Genomic DNA, 13,373 nt, shown 5'->3' with positions numbered 1-13,373 from the left:
GGAGGGGGGTCGGGGTGGGTTCCGTACCTTTCAGTACCATTAAGAATGTGAATTTGACTGTCTGTTTTGAAAGAGAGCAACGATACTAGGGAAGGCGGGCTTCGCCCGCCTCTGCATTCTTTGCTGTGCAGGGCTACTTCCAGGGGGGGAGGGGGGGAAGACATCTTGGAGGAGGGGGGTCGGGGTGGGTTCCGTACCTTCCAGTACCATTAAGAATGTGAATTTGACTGTCTGTTTTGATAGAAAGCAACGATACTAGGGATGGCGCGCTTCGCCCGCCTCTGCATTCTTTGCTGTGCAGAGCTACTTCCAGGGGGGAGGGGGGGAAGACATCTTATATATTATATATACATAATATATGTATAATATAATATAATATCATAATAATATAATATTCAAACGAATCAAATTTAATGTGCGATCTCTCAAAACTATCTTTATAGGAATTCCAGTTTCGTGGTATTAGTAATTTTTGTAGTGTGCTTTTCATGTTTTTGCATTTTTCTCGAAAACTAATGACTTTTGGTAAAAAATGTATAGGACATAAAATGTTCATTTTTAGAAGCTCTACAACTTTTGTAAGAACGATTTTTTTTAATTTTGCGTTTTTTACGAGTTAAACGCAAAAAACCATAATTTTATGGTGTTTTTTATGGTTTTCACCATAAAAATGAAATTTGCGGTAATTTTCACTATCATTTTCGTGATCAGCGCATGAAATTACGTAAGTATACCAAGTTTCATTAAAATCGGAAGGGGGGGGTTTTCGGAAGTGCACCCAAACAAAACTATAACTTATAATAAATACTTATTTTCACGAACACATTTTTAACAATAAAAGTAATGTCGTTGACGAATATCGCTAAGTTTTCTAAAAAGAATATTGCAGTCATATTAGTCTTTTTGTTTGTTTACTAAAAATTAAGTGACTTTTATTGTTCAAAAGAGACTTTTTTTTATTTACGTATGTACGCATCACAGGTCTCGCATTAAAATTAGCATTATTTTGCGAAGTCGAAGGTACCGGATCAGTCTGCGCTGTCGCATTGTCACTGGACAAGAGTTTTAACTCCTCATCCTCCTTCTGAGCTTGAGAAAGCTCTGCTAAATCAATCACCGATGAAAAAATAATCGCATCAGCACGCGATAAAGCGTCAGCGACGACATTATCGTTGCCGGGTAGATACCACCGTCCGTCAAATTTCAACTTTTTTTTCACACACGAAAACATCAATGATTTTCAGAAACTAGGACCAAAAAAAAATACCCGTGTCTGGCCGTACTGCTAGATCAGGTCATTTTTTGCTTTTAGGGATAAAAACAACCATTAAATGAAAGGTGATAGGAAATCTTTTACAAATTAATAATCTTTTATGAAACATGGTATCTCAGGGTTTTCCAGGTCGCTCATTACGAACCTGATGTCAGATTTTCAAAATTTAAAATGGCCGATTCAATATGGCGGTCGAAATTTATAAAAAGTTCATCGAATTCACTTGAAACTTGTTACTTGAAGGTTTTTGGGGTTGCTGATTACAAATTTGATGTAGGGTTTTCAAAATTCAAAATGGCGGATCCAATATGGCGGTCGAAATTTATAAAAAGTTCATCGAATTCACTTGAAACTTGTTACTTGAAGGTTTTTGGGGTTGCTGATTACAAATTTGATGTAGGGTTTTCAAAATTCAAAATGGCGGATCCAATATGGCGGTCGAAATTTATAAATATTAATTATTTTTTATAAAACTTGGTATCTAGGGGTTTTTAAGGTCGCTGAGTACGAATCTGAAGTCAGATTTTAAAAATTCAAAATGTCAGATTCAATATGGTGTTTCAAATTTATTTAAGTTCGTCGAATTCACTTGAAACTTGTTACTTGAAGGTTTTTGGGGTTGCTGATTACAAATTTGATGTAGGGTTTTCAAAATTCAAAATGGCGGATCCAATATGGTGGTCGAAATTTATAAATGCTATTAATTTTTTATAAAACTTCGTATCTTTGGGTTTTTGGGGTCGCTGAGTATGCATCTGAAGGTAGATTTTTAAAATTCAAAATAGATCTAATAATGTAGAAGATTAGAACAAAATATATAAAAAATAAAAATTTCCACATATGTGTCTTTTGTCTATTCGACACTTTTAATGCCAAAACAGGCTTTGTTGTAAGTAAGAATATTTTTATTAGATAACAGTAATAAGCTCAAGTAAAATGAATTTAAAGATGTGAAGTGATTGTTAAAAACTGCTGATGTGCAAAGTAAAAAAGTCTACAATTGTCATTTGTTTTATGTACTATTTTCCGTAACTATGCAACTGAAAGCGAACATATAAACAACTGTCATTTGTTTTAACTTTGTCCAATATACAAAAAACACATATGTGGAAATTTTTATTGTTTAAATATTGTTTTCTAATCTTCCACATTATTAGATCTATTTTGAATTTTAAAAATCAGATGCATACTCAGCGACCCCAAAAACCCAGAGATACAAAGTTTTATAAAAAATTAATAACATTTATAAATTTCGACCACCATATTGAATCCACCATTTTGAATTTTGAAAACCTGACATCAAATTTGTAATCAGCAACTCCAAAATCCATCAAGTAACAAGTTTCAAGTGAATTCGACGAACTTTTATAAATTTGAAACGCTATATTGAATCTGCCATTTTGAATTTTAAAAATCTGACTTCAGATTCGTACTCAGCGACCTTAAAAACCCCTAGATACCAAGTTTTATAAAAAATAATTATTATTTATAAATTTCGACCGCCATATTGGATCCGCCACTTTGAATTTTGAAAATCTGACATCATATTCGTAATCAGCGACCCCAAAAACCCCTAAGTAACAACTTTTAAATGAATTGGCGAATTTTTCTAAATTTCGACCGCCATATTGGATCCGCCATTTTAAATTTTGAAAATCTGACATCAGGTTCGTAATGAGCGACCTGGAAAACCCTGAGACACCATGTTTCATAAAAGATTATTAATTTGTAACAGATTTCTTATCACCTTTCATTTAAGGGTTGTTTTTACCCCTAAAAGCAAAAAATGACCTCATCTAGAAAAACGGCCAGACACGGGTATCTTTTTTTTGGTCCTAGTTTCTGAAAATCATTGATTTTTTCGTTTGTGAAAAATCGTGTCGGACGGTGTTTTCTATCTTAGAGGTGAATTGCGACTAGAAGGAGAGTTGTCTCTGTTGTCTGGGAGAAGCTTTTTCGTTATTCTTTTGAAACGCGTAAATTAACGGTTTGTTGTCTTTGCAAATTTTAAATTCATGGCCTTCTAAAAAATAACGGAAATATTTAACCGAATCGTAGATAACTGTAAGTTCCCGATCGTATGCGCTGTATTTCGACTGTGCGGAATTAAATTTTTTAGAGAAAAAGGCTAATGGTTGCCATGTATTATTTAAAAATTGTTCCAAGGTCGCTCCCATCCCTAGATCCAAAGCGTCTGTGACGAGACGTGTAGGTGCGCTAGAGGACAGATAAGCGAGCAGTGTGGCCTTAGGCAAAGCCTCTTTTACTGATCGGCTGTTGGATTCTTATGTATTTCGCGTTTATCGTTTTTACGCTTATCGTGTAAAAACGCGTTAAAAGGTTGCTGGATTTGTGCGGCGTGAGGGATGTTACGGCGGTAAAAAGTTACTTATCCCAGGAAACGTCGAAAACCATTCGCGGTTTTCCATAATCCGTTATTGCCCGAATTTTCTCTAGAGTAGGACCAAACCCGTTCCTGTCTAGTCGGTGGCCTAAAAATTTAATACTGGTTTGTCCGAAAATGCATGTTTTAAGATTAATTTTATGAGAAAGTTCTTTCGAACGTTTAAAAACTATGTCAAGATGCACCTCATGCTCCTGAACATTTTTGGAAGCTATGAGGATGTCATCCAAGTAAACAAAAATAAAATCTAAATCGCCAAGGGCTAAACATATATCTCTAGAGCGTTTGTTCCGCATTTCGTAAGCCAGATGGCATATATCAAAATTCAAAGAGTGCAAATAGTGGGGTTACTGCGGTTTTTATTATGTCGTCAAAAAAATCGGGTATTCGCTGCGGACACGGAAATTTAAACTAATCCTTTATAAAAAATAGATAAAAAATTCGATTTTTGTTTATTCTGAAAAAATGGCAAATGTTAAAAAATAATTACTTAACATTATTTCATCCGAAATTTTTATAACTAAACCTTTAAAAATATGTTATATTTAGTTTTTGTTTGCATTAAAAATTATTTTTTAATTTTGAGGTTATTTTATATCCTACATTCTCTTTAATTACTTGTTTAAATAAATTACTTTGGTTCATATGTGTAAATGGTCAGCTACAAGAATTTCACCCCATATATATATATATATATATATATATATATATATATATATATATATATATATACTAGGGGGCTATGCTCCCTGCCCCGCCCCCTCCTCTCTTCCCCTCCCCTCACCCCAAATTTAAAGGTTAAGATCGTTTCAAGACTCTGAATATAGCCGTAAGTCCCCCCCTCCCTTTTCTTCAACCCCCCTTCTCTTGACTTGTGGCTACATTCAGAGTCTTGGAACAGCGGCTTCGCGCCCCAACCCCCATCTCCCCTCCTCTCTTCCCCTCATTTCCCCCTCCCTCACCCTAAATTTAAAGGTTAATGATAGAACGTCCAACAGCCTTCCGGCAGGATGAAAAAGACTCACGTGAGTCCCTCCGAAATCGCTTTATAAAATTAACATGGATTCAGATAATCCAAAAGTAAAATATATCGTTGGAAAGGTAAAAACACAAGCTTTTAGCGCATGTAAACATAAAGTTTGTAAATTAAAATCCCTAGGCTAGGGAATTCAAAGAAAAAGGACGTTTTTAAAGGGTTTTTTTGACGAATCCAAAAAAATATTTAAACTGAATTTTTTTAAAAATAAACTATCACATTTTATTCTTTGAAGGCTTCAGAAGAAAATGAGAGTAGTTAGACCGAAAAATATTGGTTTTTGTAGATTTTACAGTGAATTTCCGAATAACTGTTTTTTTGGCTTGTTGCAAACATGCAAAGTTTGAAGGCTTCGAAACATGGTTTAATATTATTTTTTTTAAAGTCTAACGCATGAATTTTTTCGTTTTTACGTCTACTTTAATAAGAAAGGGTGACAGAAAAAAATTTTGAGTTCCCTTTTTACCACCCTCATATATATAGGGCCATCCAAAAAAGCCTTCCGGCAGGACGGGCGCTTGGACGTTCTATCATTAAGATCGTTTCAAGACTCTGAATATAGCCGCAAGTCCCCCCCTCCCTTCTTCCCCCCTTCTCTTGACTTGCGGCTATATTCAGAGTCTTGGACTAAGTAAAAAAAAAAGTTGCTCAGATCGGGCTGTAACTTACACATTGTTTAGCCCTATGGGTGAGTATCATAACCACGAAGTATTGTTAGGTTTTATCAAAAACTGTAGGAAGGGGAGGGGGTTGAATTTTTTGTAAAATCTGAACAGCGAATTTTTGAAGACTTGTAACTTTCAAACAATAGGATGAAAAAAAATTTGACCTGTATGTTTTCGAAAGAGTTTTTCTTGCTCTTTCGAATAGTGCAAAAATTTTTTCAAAAAATTCAAAATTTGACCCTTTTTTTGAAAATTAAAATTTTTTTTGACATTTTATTCGATTTCGGTCCTTTTTTTATTTTTTTTAATAGTTAAAAATGTGTATTTTCACTACAAAAAATGCTGAGATGTCCTTTTTTGTTATTTTCGAGAAATTAAATAAAATGTGATTGAAAATTTTTCAAAAATTTAATAATTCTTCAAAAAATGAAGTTAGGGATATTTAATTTGTTTTATTTTGAAAATTCTGAACATTTGCATCACAAAAATCAATATACAAAGTACTTTGTATACCATAAAACCGATTTAAATAAATAAATTTGAAAAATAAATCATAAATTAAGCATCACTTCTTGGTGAACTGCTCTCTGCATTTTTCAGGGTTGAGACTGTCATTAAATTACTTTAATGCCTGTAATGTGTAATGTGTATGAATTTGAGTTATTAAATTTTACTATAAAAATGTGATTTATTTTGTAGTGTAAAAGAGTAGTGTTGTATTAAAGTGTGTTTCAATTTTTTTTATTATTTAAGAAAAATTATTATTAATCAAATTTACTTCTTCTTCTTGCCTTTTTTTGAATTTGTTTTTTGTTTCTTTACCTGAATTTTTAATGTTTTTTCTTTTACGCTTCTTTTAACTGGGGTTTTTTTACCGTTTTCGGAAAAAATCACTTGCTGTTGCAGACGAGAATTTTTTCATTTGCATTCTGTTATCTTCACATGGTATAAAAGAATGGTATTGTGAAGTACCAGGTTTAGTCTCTGCATTGTTAAATCTTATTTTCAACATTTCTGTCGTTGAAGCATGAGTCTCCTTATTTTTAAAAAAATTTAAGTTTCTTTGCAACTTTTTTTTGGCCAGTTAAACAGATTTTCTGCAGTAAAAATATGTTGCTTTTCAGATGGGGCAAAACAGCATTTTAAAAATAAAAATTAACTAGCAAATCTTCAAGCTCATATAAAATATTTTTCCATTCCTGCTGAATGGCATTACCATGTCACTGCCCATGGTAAAAGTGCCTGCGATGGCATTGGAGCCAATATAAAGAGAGGAGCTGCTCGTGCAAGTCTACAATCAAGTTCACAGCAACATATTCTTACAGCAGAAAATCTGTTTCACTGGGCAAAAATAAGTTGCAAAGAAACTTAAATGTTTTTTAAAAATAAGGAGACTTATGCTTCAACGACAGAAATGTTGAAAATAAGATTTAACAATGCAGTGACCATACCTGGTATATTTCAATACCATTCTTTTATACCATGTGAAGATAACAGAATGCAATTGAAAAAATTCTCGTCTGCAACAGCAAGTGATCATATTGTGACGAGAGGACCTCTAGTGTCCCAGCGACCGCGTCGACAAGCTTGCAATTGCAAAAGAGCATTTTAAAGCATTAACGGCAGCAGGAAAGTGTCGACCGTCGAGAGCAAGCTATGCTTCTCCCATCCACATGGTCCAAAAAAGTGATGGTCAGTGGAGAGTTTGCGGAGACTATAGGCTTCTTAACACTGGAACTGTTCCGAATAAATTTCCGATACCGTACTTGCATGACTTTACAACTAATTTATAAGGTGAAGATATTTTTACTTGCACGCGGCTTACCACCCAATTCGTTACGGACATGGCCTTGAACATATGCCAGATATGACTATCAGCGCTCCATGTGGCGAAATTAAAAAAGGGAAGGCTTTAGCGATGATTCACGTTGTCATGGTGGAAGAATTTAGAGTTAATGGGTCAAATCATGCCTAAAAAAAATATTAGAACAGTAAAATTTCTAAAAAAAATATATGAAATTTAAAAAAATTTGTTTAAAATAATTGTTTATAACAATTATTTTTTAATGTAAATAAAATGGATGTATCCTTAAAACAAAGTTTAAATCATTTGGATAGTTTATCAATTGTTTTTGTTGTTACATTTCGTAAAAAAAAAATTTTAAGAATTCAATAAATATGTGTTATTTGTTTATTTAAAAATATAAATAATTAATAATTAAGCAATAAAAACGACCAGACTTGTCTTATATTTATCACTGATCATTAGCAAAGAGGAAATATTCAATTTTGTTAAGATTTACGGGCTATTAGTAGTTTTGAACAGCAACTTGCATACCACGACTAGCATTGAAAGCGCAGTTCTCCGCTGCGCGAAAAGACAAAAAATTCAATATCTCGGAAAGTTTAAGAGTCTCCATCGATTTTTTTTATGAAAATACTCGTGAGATCCTAAAGAATCGAAATATCAGTATTAGAAAAAAAATTAAAAATACGCTTATCAAAGAAAAATTTGTTTAAACAATAATTTTTAATTTTTTTTGTTTAAAAAAAAATTATTTTTTTTTGAACATTTTTTTCTAAATTGTTAGCTAATAATACGTATTCCCTGAAAAAATCATTAAAATCGATTCGTTTTTCTTTGAGATACAAATTTTTCAAAATTTCAAAAAAAATTTTAAAAGTCCTGTAAATCCCAAAATTTTCAAAAATCGCTTTTGGACTTTTCATTAGCATGTATTTCACTACATTTTCCCAAAGTTTCATCGAAATCGAAAACCTATGAGACAACTTTGATTTTTTAGACATGATTTGACCCATTAACTCTAAATTCTTCCACCATGACAACGTGAATCATCGCTAAAGGCTTCCCTTTTTTAATTGTTTCTGGGCGAAATTCAATTTCATGGTTTATTGCAGCAAACCTCGTTTTTATTATAACATTCATATTATTTACATTGATTACTATTGATCTGTCATTATCGTTGTCCAACGAAAATTGACTAATTTCGCCACATGGAGCGCTGATAGTCATATCCGGCATATGTTCAAGGCCATGTCCGTAACGAATTGGGTGGTAAGCCGCGTGCAAGTAAAAATATCTTCACCTTATAAATTAGTTGCAAAGGCATGCAAGTACGGTATCGGAAATTTGTTCGGAACAGTTCCAGTGTTAAGAAGCCTATAGTCTCCGCAAACTCTCCACTGACCATCACTTTTTTGGACCATGTGGATGGGAGAAGCATAGCTTGCTCTCGACGGTCGACACTTTCCTGCTGCCGTTAATGCTTTAAAATGCTCTTTTGCAATTGCAAGCTTGTCGGGCGGGAGTCGACGCGGTCGCTGGGACACTAGAGGTCCTCTCGTCACAATACGATGATAAACGCCATGCGTGGTGTGTAAATCTGCTTGAGTTAAATTAACTATTTCCGGATATCTATGTAATATATTATAAAATGGAATTGGCTTGTCGATTGAGCTGACGTCAGTGACTACAGCTTTCTTAAGATAACAATCGGTGTTATCACCCGAATTGCTTCGGTGATGATGTCCCTTGGAAAATTATGTTGTGGTTTCCTGGCAAATTCCAACCCTATGGCAGTACTGGACTCGAACCTTTGCACTTGGTTCACTTTAAAAATGTGTCCGTTGATAAGGCGGAGAGCGTGAAAATAAATTTTATTTAATTTTATTAAGCGGAAAACTGTTATTGCCACAGGCAGTGAAAACGATACACACCTGTTGCATGGGCTCAGAGTGTACTGCCCATGCGCCGTTTTGCAAAGCGTTATATTCAAAAAAATTTTTCAGCTCACCAGGAAGTAAAAAAAACTGATGTCAGGAATGGTTAGTATGTATCCATCAATGACGAACAAGGACATCCGTGACCTCCGAGAAGTCTGGAAATTTGGTTATGTCCTTGAAATTTGTCCTAGAAGGCGTCCGATGTTGGCCGACACCAGACTGTGAATGTTTCAAAAAATGAGCACAAACTGGAGTGAATTAAAACTTGATCCTTTTGTAAAAATGATATGAAAAAAATATGTGAAAACACGATGTCGTTCCCACTGGTGTACAATGGCGTGGCGTCTCTTGAGAAAAAAAACGTGTTCCGAAATTCTTCACTTTTTTTAGTCCAAATATTCACATTTTCCCCAAACTTTTTATAACCTCATGTTCCGAGGATTTTTAAAAAAAATTTCACTGAACACTTTCACTGCAATTGTTTAAGATGACTGCGATTTTCGTTGATTTTTTTATACGTCCACGCGTGCGATTTATATCACGTCGGGGTCGCCAATGTGGGATATTGATTAATAAAAAAAATAAGTTATTTATTGTTCAAAAGGAAGCCTCACTATATTCACCGTGGTACAAATAAATAAATGAAATAAAGTTATTAACATTAAAAACGATTTATTTAAAATATATATATCTACGCAACATGTGCGTGATTAATCAGTTGTGGTTCTAGACGCAACTGAAAAGTATGCGCGAACATTCTTAATAATATATTTAAATGTCTCGAACACTGACATCTGTCGGTGAACTTCATTAACTTGCGATTTGCTGTCGGTATATACTGTTCCAGTATACATTGTTTTATAACTATTAATCATTCAATTTTAATAATTATTCAATCATAATTTCACTTTCTAATAATATAATTACATTTTTATACTTTTTTTATTACTTTTTACTTATTATTTCTCTATATTTACTTTTCTTTTTATTTATATACAGACAAAATCTTTACCAGTTTCATAAAAATATACTCTACTTTAAATTATTTTTTTCACATATTTTTCAATAATCCAATATAAATAGGGTATCTATTGATTCGTAAACATTTTTTCTATACATTCTAATACCTACCTAACTTTATTTTTATATTTAAACTCAAATTTCCCCAATAGTAAGGGCCCATACTTAAATTACCTAATGCTTTTCTTTAGAAATTTGAATTCCCTCCTCCCGTTTATCTCATTTTTGTATACATTTGCGCAATTTTTTGCTGTGTGTTACAAATAAGACCTAAATAGAATAGATTCTTAACCGGGACGCAATCGTAAACGGAAACGTAAGTATGATAAGAAAAGGATAGCAAATATCTTTATTCTTCTCTCACACATTCTTACGTTTCCGTTTACGATTGCGTTCTCGCTCAAGTATCTATTCTGCTTTGGCCTATAGCTTAACCCCCCTCCCCAATGAATCATTACGTAATTTAAGTATGCTCCTTAAAATTATTATACTTATGGATTATAATTATTAAATTATTATACATAGACTTACTTTACGCTAACCGAGACTTAAAAAGTTTTTTAAGTCGTTTTTCTGAAAAAGCTCTCGATGAAATATTTTGGTTCATAGATTTTTTAATCTACGAACATAATACTTTCAAAATCAAAAAAAAAATTTTAATGTTTTGACTTTTGGGTTTAATTTTTCAGGCGCACCGTGAGTTACAAGTCTTCAGAAATTCACTGTTTAAATTTTCCAAACAAATTCAACCCTCTCCCATTCCTACAGTTTTTGAAAAAACCTAACAATACTTCGTGGTTAAAGAACTCACTTCTAGGGCTAAACTATGTGGAATTTATAGCACGATTCGATCAACTTTATTTCTCATACAATTAGTACGCTACAGGAATTTTACCCCACATATATTATTTTATGTTAATTTGAAGTATTTTTATAACCATATTTGACTGCATTTGACATATTTGATAATGTTTAGTGGGTGAATGGTGCTTTAGTAACGAACCACGAGATGGGTCACTTACCATTTGAAGCTGAAATCACTTCCTTTTTAATTTATGGAGGAAAAAACAAAATTACAGTAGTTGTTGATAATACTCTGCTGCAGACAAGTGTTCCTCAAGGGAAAATTGTTGACTCTTCTTCAGACTATGGCTCAGTTAAAGTACAAACGTACACTTTTGACTTCTTTAATTACGCAGGAATTCACAGGTAAGTTACTTTAAACTTTTTGTTACATTTCCCGAATCGTACCTTTCACCCTGAAAAAGTTAAATTTATTTTTGAGTTTAATTAGTCAAGTTACTAAATCACTTCACGTGTAATCCCCAATATATTATAGAGCCATTCTCTACCAAAGGGACACCCCCTAATGCCCAAAATTTGTTTGATATTAAAAAATCATACGATTAATGAAATTGTAGCTTAAGATGTCTAGTTTCATTTGACGTTTGGCGTTTTTAAAAATATAAATATCGACGATAAATATGACGCACGGAATACAAAAATGCAAACAAAAAAATATAATTGTTGTTGTCAAATCTTCAAAAATTAGTTGAATTATTCAGACAAGGTATGTTAATTACTTATGGGGGTCACCCCTAGCGGATAGGTCCAACGCGTTTTGAACGGAAAAGCGTTGAAAAAACGTTGGGAACACAATGCTCACTAGAAATGTTATTTAAACAATAAAATATGATCAAGTATTTATTGGGATTTGTAGAAAAAGTGTTAACAAGTAATTTAAGACCTTATTTGTATCAAATTAATACGAAAGAAGTGGAATAAAAGATAAAATATGAAGCACTTTCATATTACCCTACTGAAAATCCCTGTACATGATCTTGTACAATTCCATGTATGACTACTTGTACATGAACACGTCCATGTTCTTGCACATGTTTATTCATGTTTTTCTTTACTAAAAATTAAAAACTTCAAAGGCTGCGCAATAGTTTACTTTAACCTTTACAGCTGCGCAATAGTTTTTAGCATGCATGAGTTACGAATCTTAGTGGTTAAAAATTATCAAAATCTCAAATTTTATTAAAAAAAAAATTTTTACAACTATACATGTGCAAGAACATGAACGTGTTCATGTACAAGTACTTATACATGAAATTGTACAAGATCATGTACAAGTATCTTTCTTGTACAAGATCTCACACATGAACTTGTTCCAAATTCGTATGCATTTTCCTGTACAGTAATTGGTCAGAACTTGTACAAGTTCAGTTGCTAATCCTGTACAGGAAATTGTACAAGATCTTATACAGGGATTTTCAGTAGGGTAGTGTATTCTGTCAAATTTTTATATAATTCAATGAAAAGAGTTCTAGATATGGTTTTTTAATAATAGAAAAACAGTGAAAAAGTATTAATTTATTATTTTAAAGAATTTAAAAGGGTAATAATAGTGAAAATTAATGTGTTTATTGTGTACTTTTTGTGTGCTTCGGACAGCGTTTATCGACAGCGAGTTACAGGTTACTTCGGTGAACGCCAGATGGAAGCACAGTAAACCATTAATAAGACTTTGACAAGCAAAATATTTAACCCACTGAAAGTCGATGATGCATCTAGACACGAATACAAAAAATGACAAAACTTATTGAATATTCCTAAAACACAGTGAATACCATATAACGGATCGAAAAAATTAAACTTTAATCAAGTTCTCTGGAATCTCGTTACTCGGGGGTTCTTTTCGTCGCTGATTACGAATATAATAACAGATTTCCAAAATTCAAAATGGCGGATATAATATGGCGTATCAAAAAATTAAACATTAATCTAATTCTTTCAAAGCTCGTTACTAAGGGGTTTTTTGGGTCGATGATTACGAATCTGATATTAGATTTACAAAATGACAGATGCAATATGGCGGATCAAAAAAATTAAACATTAATCGTATTCTCTGGAAGCTCGTTACTCGGGGATTTTACGGATCGCTGATTACGAATCTGATATTAGATTCTCAAAATTCAAAATGGCAGATCAAAAAATTGTATTAATGTTTTTATATTTATCAAATTAAATAAAAGTTTAAAGGTTGTTTTCAGTATTTAGGCTTTTTTGTTTATTTTGATTTTCTTATGTTGACTAAACATGTAAAATACATGTTATTAATAAACAGTGAGCAAAAGGTTATTGAATAAACAACAAAACTTAAATTGAAACTATTTTATTTTTTAAGACATTATTTTCCACAATCGTGCATAAAATATCAGTACA

At 32.8% G+C, this 13,373-nt stretch overlaps 1 protein-coding gene across 1 annotated transcript in view; it reads left to right on the top strand.

The window, feature by feature from the left end:
* The window catches only part of LOC127288730 (beta-glucuronidase-like), a 576,096-nt gene that overhangs the window by 197,235 nt on the left and 365,488 nt on the right, over positions 1-13,373 (top strand). Inside the window, exon 6 of the mRNA XM_051316363.1 lies at positions 11,119-11,351. Coding sequence (XP_051172320.1) covers positions 11,119-11,351 — 233 coding nt within the window. The remainder of the gene's footprint in view (positions 1-11,118; positions 11,352-13,373) is intronic.

This window comes from Leptopilina boulardi, unplaced genomic scaffold (genome assembly GCF_019393585.1).
Source record: "Leptopilina boulardi isolate dan_hultmark-lab unplaced genomic scaffold, ZJU_Lbou_2.1 LbouV2_393, whole genome shotgun sequence".
Lineage (NCBI taxonomy): Eukaryota > Metazoa > Arthropoda > Insecta > Hymenoptera > Figitidae > Leptopilina > Leptopilina boulardi.
This window is presented reverse-complemented; position numbering and strand designations above follow the sequence as displayed.